Raw genomic sequence first — 21,341 nt, 5'->3', positions numbered from 1 at the left:
AGATGCAGGTTGAGGTGGCTAGGGTCAGAGAGGCAGGTTGAGGTGGCCAGGGTCAGAGTAGTGCAGAAGATGCCGCATGCTGAGGCAGTGAAGAATGTTGAGGCAGGATCAAGGGTGAGGGATTCTGAGAGGAACCCTGTGAATATTAGGTCTGTGCTAGAACAGAGGGATAGGCCAATGAGTGATATGTTTCAGTAAGGTTAGCTTCTTAGCGTTCACAGAAATGGTTACCAACTGTGCCGCAGAGATGGATGTAACGGCTTGATCACACTGATCACATTGTACAAAATGGTACGCAGCATCATCTTTGTGTGCAACAAAAGTTCAACATTTACCTTCTGCTACCATTTCTGTCAAGCTGTCTACGCATACAGTTTGATGCATACGTTCGATAAATACAAGGTATGCACCACACAAGGCAAACGCAGCGTTCCATTGGAAATTAATGTACTTCTGGTGTACCAAAACACAATAACGCTGTTGGTGTGATCGAGGCCTAAGTCACAGAAAATAGATTTTGTGGTAGCAGCTGCAGAGAAGTACCTGGGGGTACAAGATTTTACTTCAGAAGAGTTATTTTCCCTTTTTCCATTTTGTATGACAAAGTGTAATGGGTTTTACTATAGTTCAGTTGGGGGCGGTAATGCAACATATTGGATGTCAACCGCTGTTAAACTCCACCGAAGAAGAACAACAACAACTACAATGGCGTCGCGAGCCCGGGCTCGAGCACTAAAGTGCAGACTGCACTGTGTGCGCGCGGAGATGATAGTCGCCATTTTATTTTGAAAAATTTAACCGAACTGGAAGGAGAGCAACCCTTTTAATATATCAAGTTTGGGCGCAGAAACCAAAAGGAATGAACATCGCAAATACATTTTAGGAACCATGGTAAGTTGAATCTTTTTATCTTTTTTTTTAACAATCTGGGATATTTATTCAAATTTAGATATTAGTAAGGTAGCAATTGTGCAACTAGCCGTTAGGCGTCATAGCTAACTACTGTAACGTTCGCTAAGAAAATAAAAACTGGCTAGCGTTGGCTGAAGTTGTCTTTGCAGCTAACGTTAGCTATGTTTGATGGTCCCATGTCAAAAAGCAGAGTTGGTTTACTAGTAAAAATGTCCAGTCATATTTAAGTTAGCTAACGTTAACGGTAATTATTTCTATCCCGTGGATGGTACACATCGACAACATGTTCACGCCAACGTCTGATCTAGCTAACTACTAGTAACGTTAGAGTATCTTTGCTAGTACTATAGCTAGTTAACGTTAGCGCTACCTGGCCATACATGGCTAGGTCATCTAGCTAGCCAGTTAGCTAACGATAGCTACATTTAGCTAATTAGCTAGCTAGGCATTGAGTTAACGCAACTAACTACTCAGTAATACTAGTAACTTAGTACTGTAACTAGATATTTTATTGACTATTTCCATTGACAATAGCATAATCGCTCGCTACTAAATTGATCAGTTAACTTTTACTGTATAGAATTGTTGGATTTGCAACGGTACCAGATGTTAACCAGCCAGCTACAGAAAACAGCCTAACATTACGGCCTTCTGAGAGTTAACGTTACTCTCTGTAGCCTGGCTGACGTTGGTCACATCTAGCTAAGTTAGCTGCAAAATATGCTTAGCTGCCGTTAGTTGGCTAGCTCTTTGTCTCAATGGGTAAGTTAGCTTGTTACTGTCAGATGGTTAACAAATGATACTTGCTAGTGTGTGGTCAGGTCAATTCTGCAGTTAGCAATCATGGCTAACGTGACCGTTGGTATTATTAGTTAACGTGAGCCAAGTTATGTTGCCCAAGATAGCTAGCGGTAACGTTAGTTATCTGTTAACTGGCAAAAATAAGGTTAGCTAACGTTAACCCTTAAGTTGGCTACGTGGACGGTTACGGAAAACATGTTTTTAGATGACACACACATAGCTACTGTTAACTTAGCTAGCTAGTTGCCGTTAGTATTGTCTCGCTAAGCTATAGTAGCTGACTATTTGCATTATTGCTAGGACACTGAAAACATATCTAACGTTTGTAATTACTATAACTAACATTAGCTAGCCAAATAACGTAAACAAATTCGCAACGACTTCAGCTTGTTTATTCATTGATTAACCATGCGATGCCAGTGTAGAACATAAAGATAGTTAATCATCCGCATAAATATCAGCTCACACGATGCTGATTGAACTGGGAGTAGTGGGTGTGCAGAAGTCAAGGCCCGACTCTCGTGACACTAATACTAGAGCGACGTTGGGAAAGAGTTTTGGCAAACATTTATCATTTGTTTGTGCAAACTGTCATGGTGACTTTCTTACCTGTCAGTTTAAAGGTAGCTAGCTGTGTTTCTGTTTTGTTTAGTGTTGCGCAGGCGTATGAATCAGGATTACTCCAGGTGAGTAGTAGGCCCAATGGGGTTTATTACCCATGGCAGTTGTACGTCGTTATTCGCTTTAGGTATTTACAAACCCAGTTGATCATATAAGTGTGTAGTATTTGCTCCATTATTTTTGGAATACTTTACCACACATTTTCTATATGTAGAACTGTATTGCAGATTGCAGCTGTATTAACTACTTTTCCCTCTTGGCTATTTTCAGATGCTGAACTTGATTTTGCACTGAGGGACTTTACCTTGTATCAAGATCCATTGACAGAAGAAGCTTGTTTTAAAACTGACATTTTTCACACTTGGGGGGGGGGCAGAAGTATCTTATCACTGAAGTGACTAAAGGGGAATAATGGTGATTTTGCGCCGGGCACGGCCGCCTGCTTCCGCCCCAACCAGCAATGAATCTTGACTCGCTCTCGCTGGCTTTGTCTCAAATCAGCTACCTGGTGGACAATTTAACAAAGAAAAACTACAGAGCCAGCCAGCAGGAAATACAGCATGTGAGTAGCATGTAGTATTATGCTCACAAATTGTAATTTTCTATTGTTGTATTTCCAGTTTTACAGTACACATTTTTCACAAATTTAGAGCTTTGCAGGGCTATAGCTAAGTAGATTTTATGTTGTAGATAGACACATTTTTATTAGATATCACATTTCAGAAATTATTGTAAACCAATATGATTCTGTTGTTCAGAATTTCTTTAGGTCTAAGTTATCTTGTCAATAATATTTTGGCTGTGCCGGCCAACCTGTTCTTTTGGTGAATGTGTTTTCTGTCCCAACAGATTGTGAATCGTCACGGCCCTGAGGCGGACAGGCATTTATTACGCTGTCTCTTCTCCCATGTGGATTTCAGTGGTGATGGTAAAAGCAGTGGCAAAGATTTTCATCAGGTAATTTTTGATTACCGGTAGTAATACTTTTTACACCAGTGGCTAGACTTCAACTGATTTAGCTCTGAGGATTAATGGTCTCTTATGAACGGGAACATGCTTAGATATCACAGCGCTAGGAATATGTGTACTCTGAACGCACCACTGTGTAGGTTTCCTAATCGTCATTGATATTGTCAGTTTGTCTTCCCTTATTGTTTTAGAAAGTGACTTTGCGTTCCTATTTTGTCCTTAACCTAATTTATGTTCCCTCTCACCTTTGTTTGTCCACTTGCCCATGATACAGTTTCTGATCCAGGAGTGTGTTTCACTGATTTCAAAGCCTAATTTTATTTCAACACTTTGCTACGCCATCGACAATCCTTTGCACTACCAGAAGGTAGGAGGCATATGTGCTTATTTTCTCACTCACCTTTGTAAAAGATTTCTGCAAATCAGAAAGACAATGTGTACATTTTCTGCAGTGATGGAGTGGGTCCAAGTTATGCCTGGCTTCATGTCCCAAAATTACTGTCTGCGTCAGAATTACTGTTGAATGTTTTCTCAACCTTTATCATTTTCAGAGTTTGAAGCCGTCGGCCCACTTGTTTACTCAGTTGAGTAAAGTTCTCAAGCTAAGCAAGGTTCAAGAAGTAAGTATTTATTTTTTAGAGAATTAAGTCTGTATGGAAATGTATGTTATCAGATTCATTTTTTTATTGCAGTAAAAAAAATCTTGCCTTTTTCCCCAAGGTGATATTTGGCCTTGCTTTGCTCAATTCGTGCAACGCAGACCTTCGTGGTTTTGGTAAATTTTTGTTTAATCTTTTGACTATACCAGCTGACTTGAAAATGTGTAGTGTTTTATCTGTGTGTTGGGGGGGGGGGGCTCAAGTTATTCTGTAATTACGGTATCTAAGCAAGTATTTCTTTTAAATATTTCCCCATCTGTTTTTAGCCGCGCAGTTCGTCAAACAAAAGCTCCCTGATCTCCTCCGCTCGTACGTGGACGCGGACCTTGGCGTTAACCAGGAAGGTGGCTTCCAAGATATTGCCATAGAGGTCCTGCACCTGCTCCTCTCCCATCTTCTGTTTGGCCAGAAGGGAGCCAGTGGCGTCGGACAAGAGCAGATTGACGCTTTCCTCAAGACACTGTGCAGAGGTGAGGGGCATAGACTTGCTACTTGACGGAAAATGTTAATTATTTCCAGAGGTAAAATACGCTTCCTTCATTCACAACATTGTTGCCTCAACGTTGTCTGTGTGTGTTTCAGATTTCCCGCAGGCGCGCTGCCCTGTGGTGCTTGCACCGCTGCTGTACCCTGAAAAACGGGACATTCTGATGGACAGGATTCTGCCAGACTCGGGAGAGTTAGCCAAGACCATGATGGAGAGTTCTCTTGCAGAGTTCATGCAGGAAGTTGGCTATGGCTTTTGTGCTAGGTGATTATTTAGTAACTGAAATGCCCATTACAAATTACATTTATTGAGTCCTTTTTGGTGTGACCACCACAACAGAAGGAATTGAATGACCGTTACCCCTATTAATGTACTGTTTTACTCTTTCTCAGTCTTGATGAATGCCGCAACATAATTCTGCAGTATGGGGTGCGAGAGGTTACTGCCAGCCAGGTGGCCAGGGTCCTGGGGATGATGGCTCGTACCCACTCTGGCTTGTCTGATGGAATCCCCCTACAGGTGAGGTTTGACCTGATAGTAACTTAAACCTTCTCAAAGCTCTGTAAAATAAATCATGAAACTGCTTTCTTTATATACTAATGCATTCTTTACATCTTCCTCAGTCCATCTCTGCTCCGGGCAGTGGCATTTGGAGTGATGGAAAGGACAAAAGTGATGGTTCTCAGGCCCACACTTGGAATGTAGAAGTTCTGATTGACGTAGTCAAAGAAGTTGTAAGTTATAGTGGAATTACTTGATATTCCCCTTCAGTTGGCCATTCGTCTTGTACTTTGTACATAACATTTCCTTTTTATATTTAAGAACCCCAATCTGAACTTCAAAGAGGTGACCTACGAGCTCGATCACCCTGGCTTTATGATCCGGGACAGTAAGGGACTTCAGATGGTGGTGTATGGGATCCAGAGGGGCCTGGGCATGGAGGTGTTCCCTGTCGACCTCATCTACCGGCCCTGGAAGCATGCTGAGGGACAGGTAAGGAAGACGGGATCATTGTTGTGTAAAAATGACCACACACTTACCGCTTTGGGCTATTGTCCTACCGCTGGACTTCCTCCTCAGACCTCCTGACCTTTCTCACTCCCCTTCCAGCTGTCATTCATTCAGCACTCCCTCATGAGCCCAGATGTGTTCTGCTTCGCTGACTACCCCTGCCACACCGTAGCCATCGACATACTGAAGGCGCCACCCGAGGACGATAACAGGGAGATAGCCACCTGGTGCGTGAAACAGCCCTCCTGACCTCCACAGTTCCAGATACCCCTTTACATTAATTATTAGTCAAATGTCATGCCATTTCTGATGGTTTTTGTTTGTGTAATTTTTTGCCACACAGGAAGAGCCTGGACCTGGTGGAGAGCCTCCTGCGCCTCTCTGAGGTGGGCCAGTACGAGCAGGTGAAGCAGCTCTTCAGTTTCCCCATCAAGCACTGTCCTGACATGCTGGTGCTGGCGCTGCTGCAGATCAGCACCTCCTGGCACACCCTGCGCCACGAGCTCATCTCCACCCTCATGCCCATCTTCCTGGGCAACCATCCCAACTCTGCCATCATCTTGCACTACGCGTGGCACGGACAGGGCCAGTCCCCCTCTATCCGTCAGCTGATCATGCACTCGATGGCAGAGTGGTACATGAGAGGAGAGCAGTACGACCAGGCCAAGCTGTCCCGCATCCTGGATGTGGCCCAGGACTTGAAGGTAGAGATCAGGGAATGCCTTAAAGAAATATGATCTACTTTGATATAGTTTTATACAAGGCCACTTTGCAAACTTTTTTGTTGCAATATCCAAACTGTTCCTCTTGTTTTTCAGTCTCTTTCAATGCTGCTAAATGGTACTCCATTTGCCTTTGTTATTGACCTTGCTGCACTTGCCTCTCGCCGTGAATACCTCAAACTTGACAAATGGCTGACTGACAAAATCCGAGAGCACGGGGTGGGTGGCGTGAGTTGAGCCTTTAATTTACAACAATTATACATGCACATTGCTACAAACGTTACTTGGATATAGTGTATGACAGTTATTTACCTGTTTGCCGTTCTAGGAGCCCTTCATCCAGGCATGTGTAACGTTCCTGAAGAGACGCTGTCCCTCTATTATGGGTGGTCTGGCCCCAGAGAAGGACCAGCCCAAAAGCGCCCAGCTCCCCCCGGAAACGATGGCTACCATGCTGGGCTGTCTGCAGTCCTGTGCAGGGTGAGTTTACCGTGTTTCCATCAGAGGTTGAATCATTAGACCTGTGATCACATTTGTGACCGGTATGCTCCCTTTCATTACTTCAATCATATTATATGGTTGTGCCAAAAGGTCTAGTTTCCATAATACAACATGAACTTGAAATGTATTATCTTTCTAAATATGAAACAAGGTCATATAGTTAAATAATTGATATATTTTTCAGGAGTGTGTCTCAAGAGCTCTCTGAGACTATCTTGACCATGGTTGCCAACTGTAGCAACGTCATGAACAAAGCCCGCCAGCCACCACCGGGGGTCATGCCAAAGGGACGTGCTCCCAGCACCAGCAGCCTAGACGCCATTTCCCCTGTGCAGGTATCGGTGTCTCCTCTCCAGGTGAAGGGCATTGCATCTATGTTCTCTAACACTGTTATTGGGTAATGTGTATTGGCTAGAAACATTGTACTTTCATCGTCCCCTGAATTTACATTTGTTCCATTCTGTGTTCTAGATGGATCCCCTGACAGCCATGGGTTCGCTGAACCTGAGCAGCTCTGCCACCTCTCACACACAGAGCATGCAGGGCTTCCCTACCCCGCTGGGCTCTGCCTTCAGCAACCCCCAGTCCCCAGCTAAGGCCTTCCCTCCACTGTCCAACCCCAACCCCAGCACACCATTTGGGGGGATTGGAAGCCTCTCTTCACAGCTAGGTAACACAGGTATGAGTAGAGAACCTGCCATAGAGATAATTTCATAGTGTTTTGATTACAATATAATGGAGGACTAAACTTGTGTTTTCTTTTTGTCTAGGTCCGCTGGGATCAGGCATTGGTTCTGGTCTTGGAATGCCAGCGGTGAGCAGCGATCCGTTTGGGACGAGGAAGATGAGCACACCGGGCCTGAATCCGACCACCTTTCAGCAGAGTAAGATGAAGGCCTGTAAGTGGTGGTGGTGTGACTGAGTGTGCTAGGCGCCTCAACTGTATTTCCTCCCAAAACGTTCTCTTAATATCTCCTAATGGGCTCTTGAAGTAATGTGGTTTTACTGGAGTCAATTACAAATGCTTTAACATTTCTCATCTAAAAACATTTGAGTACAATCTGGGAAGAAAAACAGTGTCTTTCACACATTGAATCAGAGGAAATACAGGTCAGTCTTCCATTAAACACTAATTGGCAAATTCTTATGCTCATAATTGATTGGATTTTTGGTACAATCCTTGTACATATGTTTTTTTTTGTGTGGTGTTTATTGGTTTGATAGTGAAAATGTTCTAAGCTTGTTTTGAATTACTTGGCAAATGTTTTATTTGCTGCAATCGATCACTATTGAAATAGTTCCAAAGGGTTTGATTTAGTCTGACCTTTTTCCCAGCTGACCTATCTCAGGTGTGGCCCGAGGCTAACCAGCACTTTAGTAAGGAGATTGACGATGAGGCTAACAGTTACTTCCAGCGCATCTACAATCACCCCCCACACCCCACCATGTCTGTGGATGAGGTGAGTCCCTGAGTAAAATAGTCTGCAGATTGTTTCAGGCACTGACTCAGTGATGGTGTTTATCCTCAAGCTGACAACTGTTTAAGCCATGGCGCCCCTCTCTTTGCAGGTGCTGGAGATGTTGCAGAGGTTCAAGGACTCCACCATCAAGCGAGAGCGGGAGGTCTTTAACTGTATGCTGAGGAACTTGTTTGAGGAGTACCGCTTCTTCCCCCAGTACCCTGACAAGGAGCTGCACATCACCGCCTGCCTGTTCGGGGGGATCATCGAGAAGGGTCTTGTCACCTACATGGCCCTTGGGCTGGCCCTCAGATATGTCCTTGAAGCCTTAAGGAAGCCATTTGGATCCAAAATGTATTACTTTGGAATCGCTGCTCTAGATAGATTCAAAAATAGGTATGGACTTATCTTTCTTCAGATGTTTGATGGAATTCCACACTGAATATGTGCATGTTGCTATAGAATGTATGACTCAAATGATCTGTGACCTGCTGTAGGGCTAATTTGATCTTTCCCTCTCTAGGCTGAAGGACTATCCCCAATATTGTCAGCATTTGGCCTCGATCGGCCACTTTCTGCAATTCCCCCTTACTTTACAAGAGGTAATTGGATTTCCTGTGTTTGACAATTTGTCATTCTTCATCTGTACATGTACATTGTCTTTATACTGATCTCTGCACCACCTTAGCCAGAGGTGCGTATCCTACTTCATGATAAATAAGTCTCTCGCTCTGGCACTTTCGAATATCCTGTGTGTGCAGTATATCGAGTATGGCCAACAGTCACGGGATCCTCCAGTGAAGATGCAAGGATCCATCACCACCCCTGGGAGCCTGGCGTTGGCTCAAGCTCAGGCCCAGTCTCAGCCTCCCAAAGCCCCCCAGTCTGGACAGCCCAGCACCCTGGTCACCACAGCTACTGCCACCACCACTGTCGCCAAAACCACTACCATCACACGACCTTCCCCTGGCAGCTTCAAGAAGGATGTGCCGGTGAGTACAGTACCTATGAGACGATTGCACCATATATATATATATATCTGGCCATGTGAAATGACGCCCAGTGCTTCAGTGTTTGTTTACTGCGTTGCTATAGTTTCATTGTCAATGGCAACACTAAACAGTTCCGTGAGGAGGGTTCCCTAATTTGTACAACGATATGCTGCTAATTTTTGTGTACATGCACGCTCGCGCACACACAAGGGGAGCAAAAACCAGGATATTTTTTTTTTTTTCGCAAATGGGACAGGTCTAAGAATGAGAATTTGTTTCTAATGCGGTCATTGAAGAAATAATTACTGTGATTGTTTGGCAAGGATGCACTAAGTTATTTTATGGGAATTTGAGGTAGTGTGAAATTATGATTTCCAAAGTGGAGGTTAGAATATTGTAAAATATTTTGTTCTGGGTGTATATTCTAATCTATTCATTTCAGCCCTCCATCAACACCACAAACATTGACACTCTGCTAGTAGCAACAGACCAAACCGAGAGGATTGTGGAACCCCCAGAAAATGTTCAAGAGAAAATTGCTTTCATCTTCAATAACCTTTCACAATCCAACATGACACAGAAGGTGGGTCATAGAGATATATTTTTGTTTCTTACTACTTGGTGATATTTTGCCACTGCTATATTAAACATCTTGGTTTTGGTCAATTTATATACATTTCTGTAATTTTACAAATGCTTGTGTATTTTCATCCAACTCTCAAGGTTGAGGAGTTAAAGGAAACTGTGAAAGAGGAGTTTATGCCCTGGGTCTCCCAGTATCTGGTCATGAAGAGGGTCAGCATCGAGCCCAACTTCCACAGCCTATACTCCAACTTTCTAGACACTCTGAAGAACCCTGAGTTTGTCAAAATGGTCCTGAATGAAACTTACAGAAACATCAAGGTGTGATTATTCACTTAAACAACATTTATGGAAAATTTGTAAACTCATATCACATTTAAGAGGGCTACTTAAACACTAGCCTTTTCTCTCTCCATGTGTCAGGTTCTCCTTACCTCTGATAAGGCAGCTGCAAACTTCTCTGATCGATCCCTACTGAAGAATTTGGGCCACTGGCTTGGCATGATCACTCTGGCAAAAAACAAGCCCATCCTGTACACGGTGAGTACATTTCCTAACTTTTAAATGTTGGCCTGTATACTTTCCATTTGTTTTCCTCCCAACAAATAACCAAATGCTTGTAACTGTGCCCCTAGATGGTCTTTTGTTGTTTAACCTGCATTTTTTGTAACATTTTTTTTTAGGATTTGGAGGTAAAATCCCTCTTGTTGGAAGCCTATGTCAAGGGGCAGCAGGAGCTACTGTATGTGGTCCCGTTTGTGGCCAAAGTCCTGGAATCCAGTTTGCGTAGTGTGGTAAGACCACATCTCACAAGCATTTTCAAATGTATCAATAGGTATCTGAATTCACATTTGAATTTCTAGGGAACAACTTTAGCAATGTTAGCAAAGTGACAAAGTGAGCTTAGGCCCAGCACAGGCAGAGCCAGCCCCGGCAGGCAGGACCTGCAGGAATAGCGAGACAGCCAATCCAACAGACAATATGGTTGGGTCTAGAGTTTTTCCTGGTCATGTCCCATGGTCAAGAGAAACTATGGGCCCTAAGACTGACTCAGTCCCATCAGGCAGAGTACCTACCGGAGCTGACAGGGAGCCAGTCCTTCCAGGCAGAATACCTACAGCAGCTGACAGGGAGCCAGTCCTTCCAGGCAGAATACCTACAGCACCAGACAGGGAGCCAGCCAGAACTAGATGATGTAGACCATTATAGGCAGTATTATAGCCCATCTCCAGAAGAAGCAAAGAGGCGCAAAGTATGTGTGCACTAATTTTGCTCCTAAAAGTACTATTTGGTTAAAAAAACATTGTTTAGAACCAAATGGCTCTCTGGGTAAATTATTTGTGCCCACTGGCGTAATGTATTTGCACAATTTTCTCGCTGTTATGCCTTATTTCATTGTTTTAAGAGCAGGTTAAATGTTTTCTCAGATCTTCCGACCTCAGAATCCCTGGACCATGGCCATCATGAATGTTCTGGCAGAGTTGCATACGGAACATGATCTGAAGGTCCGGGAACCCTTTCTCTTTTATACACCAGTATCAACATGTTTTTTGACTTTTCACATACTGATTGTCATTGTGCTTCTTTCCCCACTACAGCTGAACTTAAAGTTTGAGATTGAGGTGCTGTGTAAGAACTTATCACTGGACATCAATGACCTGAAGCCTGGCACCCTGCTGAAAGACAAAGACAAGTTGAAGAGTCTGGAGGAGCAGCTCTCTGCACCAAAGAAAGAGGCCAAGCCCCCTGAAGAAATGATCCCTATTGTTAGCACAGGTATCCAGCACTTTCAAACTGGGATGCCCCTTGTCGGTGTGTGGATATCTTTCTATCAATTTATTTCAAATGTTTGTTTAATCTGAATGTCCTCATGTATATTGAAATGTAAATATTTAATCACAATTGTTGAATAAGATTTTAGCCTAAGTTCCATCATTTGAATGTAGAATGACAACCTGGATTTGTAGTGTTTGGCCAAGAACATTTAACCCGTTTCTTTTTTTGCTTTGTTTTGTTCATCGAGCTGCTGTGCTTGAGCTCCTTTTTCCTGTATTTTAATCACAATAGTGTCTTGTAACCAACAGGAGACTTTCTTCCATTTGCAGCTGCACCATCCACTCCCGCCCCAACCACCACTTGCTCAGCTACTGGGCCCCCTACCCCGCAGTTTAGCTATCATGACATTAATGTGTACGCCCTTGCAGGGCTAGCCCCTCACATCAATATCAACATCAACGTAAGTAGCACCTTCACTCAAAACACCTTGTGACGAATACACATGGTAAGTCTTTTGAGTTGTGGCGGTACTAACACTCTTCACTCCCTGCAGATCCCCTTGCTTCAAGCCCACCCTCAGCTCAAGCAGTGTGTGAGACAGTCCATTGAGCGGGCCGTGCAAGAGCTCGTCCACCCCGTAGTGGACCGCTCCATCAAGATCGCCATGACAACCTGCGAGCAGATCGTCAGGAAGGACTTTGCTCTGGACTCGGAGGAGTCGCGCATGCGTGTGGCAGCTCATCATATGATGCGCAACCTGACTGCCGGCATGGCCATGATCACCTGCCGGGAGCCCCTGCTCATGAGCATCGCCACCAACCTGAAGAACAGCTTTGCCGCTGCCCTCAGGGTAGTCATCTTCATTCTCTCCCATTTCACATCCACGAAGAGCTATATAAAATATTATTAGTGGTGTTCTTGCTTATAACTGCTCCTGTCCCCCTTCAGGCCCCCACCCCCCAGCAGAGAGAGATGATGGAGGAGGCTGCTGCCAGGGTCGCCCAGGACAACTGTGAGCTGGCCTGCTGCTTCATCCAGAAGACTGCAGTGGAGAAGGCTGGTCCAGAGATGGACAAGAGGCTGGCGACGGTGAGTTTAGTTATAGGCACGTTCGTGTTCTCACTGGGATGCTGCTCTTGTCTGTATACTGTCCAGTACTTTATCTAATGGCTGACTGTTGTACCCTTCCTCTCCTGTAGGAGTTTGAGCTGAGGAAGCATGCCCGTCAGGAGGGCCGTCGCTACTGTGACCCTGTTGTGCTGACCTACCAGGCCGAGCGCATGCCAGAGCAGATCAGACTCAAGGTGAGCACAACTGGTCTATAGCACTCCATTGGTTTCTTTCCTAGTAGTGGTATAGTCAGAGACATTAATTTAAAAATATATTTATTTCATGTATGTGATATCAAACATCGCTTTTGCATCTGGTCTATTTACTGAGGGATATTTCTGCCACAGGTTGGAGGCGTAGACCCCAAACAGCTGGCAGTGTATGAGGAGTTTGCCCGTAATGTTCCAGGCTTCCTACCCAGCAACGACCTGTCTCAGCCCACAGGATTCCTTGCCCAACCCATGAAGGTAAGGCTCTTCGGCCCTGGAAGAGAACTCACCAATATTGCATTTGCTGCTATCTTGACATAACCCAACCTGATTTTAAGGATGAGGACGTTACTCAAGTACCATATGAATGTGTCTCTGTCCTGTGTTTATTACAGCAACAGGCATGGGCCACGGATGACGTGGCTCAGATCTATGACAAGTGCATGGCAGACCTGGAGCAGCACCTCCATGCCATCCCTCCCGCGCTGGCCATGAACCCTCAGACCCAGGCTTTGCGCAGCCTGCTGGAAGCCGTGGCCCTAGCCAGGAACTCCCGGGACGGCATCGCCGCTCTGGGCCTGCTGCAGAAGGTCAGGGACTAGTCCTCACACAGTCACATTGGAAATGCATGCATGCATAGACAAGTAGCTTAGGTCTCAGTAGAAAAGCTTTCTTCCTAAATGTCTCACTCCAGGCTGTGGAGGGTCTGCTGGATGCTACCAGTGGTGCCGATGCTGACTTGCTTCTGCGGTATAGAGAGTGCCACCTGCTGGTGCTCAAAGCCCTCCAGGACGGCCGGGCATACGGGCCACTGTGGTGCAACAAGCAGATTACCAGGTTGGTATCCCCCTTAAAACCAACTCATGGGAATCTTTTTGGCTTTAATGGGGAAGGGAAACTAAATCGACTGATCAATTTTTGTTCACGTTTGGGGTATGTTTGATCTGTTCCAGGTGCCTGATTGAGTGCCGTGATGAGTACAAGTACAACGTGGAGGCTGTGGAGCTGCTGATCAGAAACCACCTGGTCAACATGCAGCAGTATGACCTGCACCTGGCACAGGTAAACACCACTACACACACCTTTATTAAGTGTTGAGATGTTTCTTTTCGGGTGCACAACTCAATCTGTGAATAGTCCGTCTCAATTCTATAAAACTGGGTAATGGGCTTAGTGTGTTTCATCCCTGTGTCAGTGTCTTACAACCATGTGTGTCTGTATGTTTCTGTCTAGTCTATGGAGAATGGGCTGCACTACATGGCAGTGGCGTTTGCCATGCAGCTGGTGAAGCTGCTGTTGGTGGATGAGCGCAGTGTGAGCCACATTACCGAGGCAGACTTGTTCCACACTATCGAGACTCTGATGCGAACCAGCGCCCACTCCAGGGCCAACGCACCTGAGGGGTAAGTCCTTTTCTGTCCTATGAATATTTTCTTTGTTTGGGTCGTATTCTTTTAGTGCACATTCTAGCAAAACCTTTTGAAACGGTAAACTATAACGGGCATTTCTTAATAGACTAGTTCAGTTAGTCCCTTTACTGTTTCAGTCAGTTTTCTTCCATTTTGTGCATCGTGAATACGACCCTGGAGATGTGTGGTTGGTGTACATACGTTTGTAGTTCTTTCTAACTGATGTATATCTGTCCTTTAACCTCCAGGCTTCCTCAGCTGATGGACGTGGTCCGTTCCAACTACGAGGCCATGATCGACCGGGCCCACGGAGGACCCAACTTTATGATGCACTCTGGCATCTCCCAGGCATCCGAGTACGACGACCCGCCGGGCCTGAGGGAGAAGGCTGAGTACCTGCTGAGGGAATGGGTCAACCTGTACCATTCTGCAGCCGCCGGCCGGGACAGCACCAAGGCCTTCTCTGCCTTTGTGGGACAGGTACAGGACAGCACACACTTGTTTATTTTAGTTTCACGTTCTTTGCCTTAGAAAAGCCTGTCTCCTCCAAGCCAGTCAGAGCGCTGTTTGCCTTCATAACACGAGCACAGCTCCAGTTGCTTCCTTAACACAGTGGGGCCTTAGTGCTAGAGCAGTGCACATAGCAGCAACTACATTTTCTTCCAAACCACTGCACCCAGCAGCAGTGTTTTGAGACTGGACATCAATATTTATACTAAGTAAATCTTAGTAAAATATACACAATTTTAACTATTATGAATGACTAGATGTATGGCCATTCTCACTACTGTACTTACTGTCCTCCCCAGATGCACCAGCAGGGCATTCTGAAGACCGATGACCTGATCACTCGTTTCTTCCGGCTGTGCACGGAGATGTGTGTGGAGATCAGCTACCGTGCGCAGGCCGAGCAGCAGCACAACCCCGCGGCCAGCGCCGCCATCATCAGGGCCAAGTGTTACCACAACCTGGACGCCTTTGTGCGCCTCATCGCCCTGCTGGTCAAGCACTCCGGAGAGGCCACCAACACTGTCACCAAGATCAACCTACTCAACAAGGTTAATATCAGGAGGATCCTCACCATGGAGTCTGTAGAATCAGCTCTGCTTTGTAAAGATATCTCGGAAAGACAACCATACATTTGAAATCAGCAAACTGACAACGCAATTCATAGTTCTGAGTCGTTTTAAAACCTGTCACAGATTTCTGATAAGAAAGACTCTTGGGTAATTACATTACTGGGGCTCAACGCGTCCCATGACTGTTCTCAGGTTCTAGGTATTGTGGTTGGAGTGTTGATCCAGGACCATGATGTGAGACAGACTGAGTTCCAGCAGTTGCCTTACCACCGCATCTTCATCATGCTGTTGCTCGAGCTCAATGCCCCCGAGCACGTGCTCGAGACCATCAACTTCCAGACCCTCACCGCCTTCTGGTAAATGCTGCCATCACGCCTGTTAGAAAAGCCATAGGAGATCCAACGTTTCTTAGTGGAATACAGCATAGAATTCTATGATTGGTTTTCACTGGGGGTATTTATCACTGATTGTCAGGATGTCTTAAAGCTCACTTTCCTTAACTGTAAATGTGTGGTGCTCATCTATACTGAGTTGTCTACCTTCTCCATGTTTCTATTTTGTTATTTTTGTCCACAGCAACACTTTCCACATCCTGAGGCCTACCAAAGCCCCTGGCTTTGTTTACGCTTGGCTGGAGTTGATCTCTCACCGTATCTTCATCGCCAGGATGCTGGCGCACACCCCACAGCAGAAGGCAAGGAGAAGTCACTGATGTGTGACAAGAAAGTGCCATGTTTGGGTGGATGTTTTTGGAACTGAATAGCAACCATTGATAACCTGTTTTCTCTTCTCTTAGGGTTGGCCCATGTATGCGCAACTTCTCATTGATCTGTTCAAGTACCTGGCGCCCTTCCTGAGGAATGTTGAGCTTAACAAACCTATGCAAATCCTCTACAAGGTTTGGAAACGGCTCATAATGTTTCTTTCCCTTGAAACAATTAGTAACCTGACTACGACTTGGATTTGACTGAAATGTTTCTCCTCTGACCTCAGGGTACCCTGCGTGTCCTTCTGGTCCTACTGCATGACTTCCCAGAGTTCCTGTGCGACTACCACTACGGCTTCTGCGACGTCATCCCGCCCAACTGCATCCAGCTCCGCAACCTGATTCTGAGTGCCTTCCCACGCAACATGAGGCTTCCAGACCCCTTCACTCCCAATCTGAAGGTACAGCCGAATGACAGACCCTAAATGCATTACACTGCAATTTTTTTGTGTGGTTTTCTGTGAATGTTTATTACTATTTTTCAATTTTTGTCTACTAGGTTGACATGCTCAGCGAGATCAACATCGCTCCGCGCATCCTCACAAACTTCACCGGAGTGATGCCCTCTCAGTTCAAGAAGGATCTGGACTCGTACCTGAAGACACGCTCCCCCGTCACCTTCCTCTCTGAGCTCCGCAGCAATCTGCAGGTAGGGGGCGCCACTCTGGGTCCCTGGAAGTATTTGCAGCACAACGACACATCTTTAGAACAGGTTAAGTTTTGAGTCTTTGCGCAAATGTTCAAATGTCGATTTGTCTTGCGTTGTATCAGAAGTGTCATTGTACTTGGGTGTTTTCAGTGCGTCTGTCTGTAGATTTAGTTCCAGGCAACTCGATCTGGAAATAAAACGAGTGTCTCCTTCAATTGCAAGTGTTGGTGGTTTTACATTTTGTTCTCCTTTTTACCCTCCAAACCTATTCTAGGTGTCAAATGAGCCAGGCAACCGTTACAACATCCAGCTGATCAACGCTCTGGTGCTGTATGTGGGAACCCAGGCCATCGCACACATCCACAACAAGGGCAGCACCCCCTCCATGAGCACCATCACTCACTCAGCCCACATGGACATCTTCCAGAACCTGGCTGTGGACCTGGACACTGAGGGTAAGATGCACGCACGCACACACATGCATACAGTTTCCTCTTTTCGTTGTTGTGTGGTATTCTCATCATTCTCTGCTCCCAGGGCGTTATCTCTTCCTGAATGCCATTGCCAATCAGCTGCGCTACCCAAACAGCCACACCCATTACTTCAGCTGCACCATGCTGTACCTGTTTGCTGAGGCCAACACTGAGGCAATCCAGGAGCAGATTACCAGGTAAATCTTGTTCTCTACAAAGAACAATTGCATTTGAAGACATTGTGGAACTACCTACATTTTAATGGATCAGTTTCCTGTCCAAGTGTCTTTGTTAACAGGATTTTGCGCCTCTTTGCAGGGTTCTTCTGGAGAGGCTGATTGTGAACAGGCCTCATCCCTGGGGACTGCTCATCACCTTCATCGAGCTCATCAAGAATCCCGCCTTCAAGTTCTGGAGCCACGACTTTGTACACTGTGCCCCGGAGATCGAGAAGTATGTGCTCATTTACTCTCTACCAGAGTTGGCTTTTCACTCAGCTGAGATTACTTCACCTGCAGAGTAGTAGCTGGAGGATAACCAGTTAGCAGCACGTTGTGTGTTCATGCTCTGCTTTAATAAAATAAAATAATCATACACGTTCTAAAATATTTTACTGCAATGGAAGGACTTGGATTAAACACCCTCCGCTGTCTCTCTCTCTCAGGTTGTTCCAGTCAGTGGCTCAGTGCTGCATGGGGCAAAAGCAGGCTCAGCAGGTGATGGAGGGCACTGGTGCCAGTTAGTCAGCCAGCCTGCAGGAGAGATAATAGGGCCAAACCCGCCATCCCTGGACCCACCCCCACAGATGCCCCCCTACATTACTGTTAGCACTGGGTGAACTGGCAATGCTGATTTTGAAGTTTGACTGCTGCTCATGGATCTAAGAGTTTGTTTTGGCCTGGCTATGGAGAAGTTATTTGGACATGCTGTTTAATATTTTTATGCTTCGATGTAAATATTAAAAGGGAGATGGAGAGCTTGATAGTACGAGCAGATATGTGAATGTAGTGTCCAACAAATGATCTAACATGTAAAGACGACGTGTACACACACATTCAGTCACAACCAAAGGTCCCTGGCTGTCTCCCTCCTACAGATTTAATTTTTGCATATTTGATGATTGATTTATTTGCATTCAGAGGCTTAAAAGGTAGTGGATAAAGAGGGCAGGTTTTTTTATTTTTTATTTGTTGAGTGGGAAAAGAAAGGCAGTGCACTAGATTCTCTCATGGGTTCACTCCTTTGATCTACTTGGGGTGTGGTGGGGCAATGGTCTTTCCATTTTAAATAGTGGGTTAGAGGTTCTCCCCGACACTTGTAAAATTGTGGAAAATTTAAGATGGCGAATTAAATCTTAAAATTTGTACAAAGATCCAAATTGCAGAACAACAAAAGGACCAATACAGCCCATTTTGTAAGGATTTTGAATGTTTTGTAAATGTATTGGTCCGTGTGTATTTTGTAGTCCTTTATAGTTGCCTTTAGTTCTTGCTACTTATTTCCTGTATGTATGCATACTGTAGTTAACGCATTAAACAATTGAACTGCAATTTTGTTTTTGTCTTCATGCTGATGACATTACTTTAGACTGTTTGTTCATTTTATTATGTAAAACATAGTAAATTAGTAATTACAATACGTAATTAGAGGAGTATCTAGAAAAAGCAGCGGAGATGCGCATGAGGTTTCTAAGAGGCTATTCGCCACAATGTGTGGATAAAGCTCATATTTTGGCATTGGAAAAAACACTACGTGAACTGCTACAAAAAAAGACCCGCTAAAGAACACTCCGTAATGTTCACAACTACATATACTTTGAATTCGCGAAAAGTGGGAGGTGTGGTCAAGAAACACTAGCATATTTTATCATCGGACCCAGTTTTGCCGGCTGAATTGAAATATGCACCACGTATTGTGTATAGGAGGTCGCAATTTACGCGATAAATTGGTTCATGCCAACTGCCAGCCACAAAAGAAAATTAGCCAAGCTCTTTTACGCCCTCTACCAAATGGTAGCTATAAATGCAGAGGATGCGCACAGTGCGGCAATATGAAGTGTGAATATTTCTGCCACCCACACAGGAAAACGGTTCCAAATAAATGACATTATTACGTGTTCCACCACCCATGTTATTTACATTATTAAATGTCCATGTGGGCTCTTATGTCTGTAAAACCACCCGCTCTCTCAAACAGAGAATTACTGAACATAAATTCAATCAAGAGAAACGACAGGAATTATCCAGTCGCTGTTCATTTCAATGAACTGAAGCATGACATTTCCACCTTTTAGATTTTGTGGCATAGAGAAAGTTAAGATATCAGACAGGGGAGGAGATATTAATAATACTCTGAGTAAAAGAGAATGTTTTTGGATTTTCACCCTCCAGACATTATTTCCTAAAGGACTTAATGATGAAATGCCTATGTATGTTATGTTGTGAATTTGAACATGAAATATTGTCCATTGTAGATTATTCTGACGTTTTTCGTACGATGTACCGGATGACTAATGAAAACCTGCTGTCATTGAGATTTTACAGACGTTCAATGCTCCTTATTTATACACTTTTGTAATATTTATGAAATGCATAGTGTTATATTTGGTAGCACTTGTTTGTTTTTTCCTTTGCCTCCAACCCCATTCGATGTGTAGAACGGATGTGGGTGGGGCCAGGTCTACATAATGGTGCAATTTTTTTTTTTAAATCACAAAAGTTCTGACGAAGGCCGTGTGGCCGATACGTAAGCTTATTAAATATCGGTGATACTATCAAGATCAGTGTGCGGTTTCCTTTATCCTTCATCTTGTTCAATTGTTGCCATGCACCTGCAAATAAGATCGCTCTGATGTGCGAGTGCCTTTTGAATTTTGTAATTACAATACGTAAAAGGATAAGCAATTCACTCCACAGCTGCAGCCGCATCACACTTCAGCTCCCGGACACGTGTGGCGGTGCTGTTTTTATCAGTGTTGCGTTGTCAATGTGAAGTTCTACCTACTCCACAGCATGTTGTTTTGAGAGCGGAGAGGAGCTTGGAAGTCTTTGGCCAAGTTCGTGTTTTTTTTATTGGGGGGGAATACAAATGAATATACAGTACCAGTCAAAAGTTTGGAGACATCTACTCATTCAAGGGTTTTTATTTTTACTATTTTCTACATTGTAGAATAATAGTGATGAGACAAACTATGAAATAACGTAGTAACCTGAAGTGTTAAACAAATCAAAATATATTTTAGATTCTTCAAAGTAGCCACCTTTTGCCTTGACAGCTTGGCACACACTGCATTCTCTCAACCAGCTTCATGAGGTAGTCACCTGGAATGTGTTTCAATTAACAGGTGTGCTTTGGTAAATTGTGGAATTTCTTTCCTTAATGCCTTTGTGCTAATTGGTTGTGTTGTGATAAGGTAAGGGGGTATACAGAAGATAGCACTATTTATTAAAAGACCAAGTCCATATTATGGCAAGAACGGCTCAAATAAGCAAAGAGAAATGACAGTCCATCATTACTTTAAGACTTGAAGGTAAGTCAATACGGAAAATGTCAAATGTTCAAGTGCAGTTGCAAAAACCAAGAGCTATGATTGAACTGGCTCTCATGAGGATGCCAATAGAAAGGAAGCCCCAGAGTTACCTCTTCTTTAGAGGATAAGTTCATTAGAGTTACCAGCCTCAGAAATCGGCAATTGCCACTCATATTGCAGCCCCAAAAATTGTTTCAGAGTTCAAGTAACAGACACATCTCAACATAAACTTTTCAGAGGAAACTGTGAATCTGGCCTTCATGGTTGAATTGCTGCAAAGAAACCACTACCACTGGGTGTGCTTTGCTGGTGACACTGATTTATTAAGAATTCAAGACACACTTAACCAACATGGCTACCACAGCATTCTACAGCGATACGCCATCCCATCTGGTTTGTGCTTAGGGGACTATCATTTGTTTGTCAACAGGACAATAACCAAAAACACCTCCAGGCTGTGTAAGGACTATTTTACCAAGAAAGAGAGTGATGGAGTGCTGCATCAGATGACCTCCACAATCACCTGACCTCAAACCAATTGAGATGGTTTGGGATGAGTTAGACTGCAGAGTGAAGGAAAAGCAGCCAACAAGTGCTCAGCATATGTTTCCAACCAAGACTGTT

The 21,341-nt window shown here is 44.4% G+C and overlaps 1 protein-coding gene across 20 annotated transcripts; it reads left to right on the top strand.

Annotated features, from left to right (window-relative positions):
- The first annotated feature begins 713 nt into the window (after window positions 1-713).
- On the top strand, window positions 714-18,738 carry LOC129866795 (CCR4-NOT transcription complex subunit 1). 20 transcript variants are annotated; one of them, XM_055939684.1, is made up of 49 exons: window positions 715-891; window positions 2,366-2,399; window positions 2,605-2,896; window positions 3,184-3,291; window positions 3,578-3,670; window positions 3,855-3,923; window positions 4,024-4,078; window positions 4,229-4,432; window positions 4,545-4,713; window positions 4,842-4,968; window positions 5,073-5,183; window positions 5,272-5,442; window positions 5,560-5,687; window positions 5,804-6,164; window positions 6,279-6,410; window positions 6,511-6,662; window positions 6,868-7,039; window positions 7,155-7,362; window positions 7,454-7,567; window positions 8,019-8,143; window positions 8,253-8,539; window positions 8,667-8,745; window positions 8,896-9,135; window positions 9,578-9,718; window positions 9,859-10,038; window positions 10,141-10,257; window positions 10,401-10,511; window positions 11,145-11,222; window positions 11,316-11,529; window positions 11,802-11,953; window positions 12,047-12,343; window positions 12,442-12,582; window positions 12,693-12,797; window positions 12,951-13,070; window positions 13,208-13,402; window positions 13,507-13,649; window positions 13,766-13,874; window positions 14,046-14,215; window positions 14,470-14,701; window positions 15,031-15,279; window positions 15,493-15,656; window positions 15,877-15,994; window positions 16,097-16,198; window positions 16,294-16,467; window positions 16,566-16,778; window positions 16,990-17,170; window positions 17,253-17,385; window positions 17,507-17,641; window positions 17,853-18,738. In XM_055939684.1, exons 3-49 carry the CDS (start codon window positions 2,795-2,797, stop codon window positions 17,929-17,931), a joined length of 7,260 nt encoding a protein of 2,419 aa, XP_055795659.1. In that variant the 5' UTR covers window positions 715-891; window positions 2,366-2,399; window positions 2,605-2,794; the 3' UTR covers window positions 17,932-18,738. The 20 variants fall into 20 exon arrangements, with proteins under 20 accessions (XP_055795674.1, XP_055795668.1, XP_055795676.1 ...); XM_055939699.1 differs by lacking the exon at window positions 2,366-2,399 and having other exon boundaries at window positions 714-891; window positions 6,279-6,401; window positions 6,868-7,018; ... (1 more) ...; window positions 8,905-9,135; window positions 16,566-16,715; XM_055939693.1 differs by lacking the exon at window positions 2,366-2,399 and having other exon boundaries at window positions 714-891; window positions 6,279-6,401; window positions 6,868-7,018; window positions 7,155-7,353; window positions 8,905-9,135.
- Window positions 18,739-21,341: the final 2,603 nt, after the last annotated feature.

Source organism: Salvelinus fontinalis, chromosome 12, assembly GCF_029448725.1.
Source record: "Salvelinus fontinalis isolate EN_2023a chromosome 12, ASM2944872v1, whole genome shotgun sequence".
NCBI classification, from domain to species: Eukaryota; Metazoa; Chordata; class Actinopteri; order Salmoniformes; family Salmonidae; genus Salvelinus; species Salvelinus fontinalis.
Note: the sequence above shows the minus strand (reverse complement) of the source record. Positions and strands in the feature narration are given on the sequence as shown.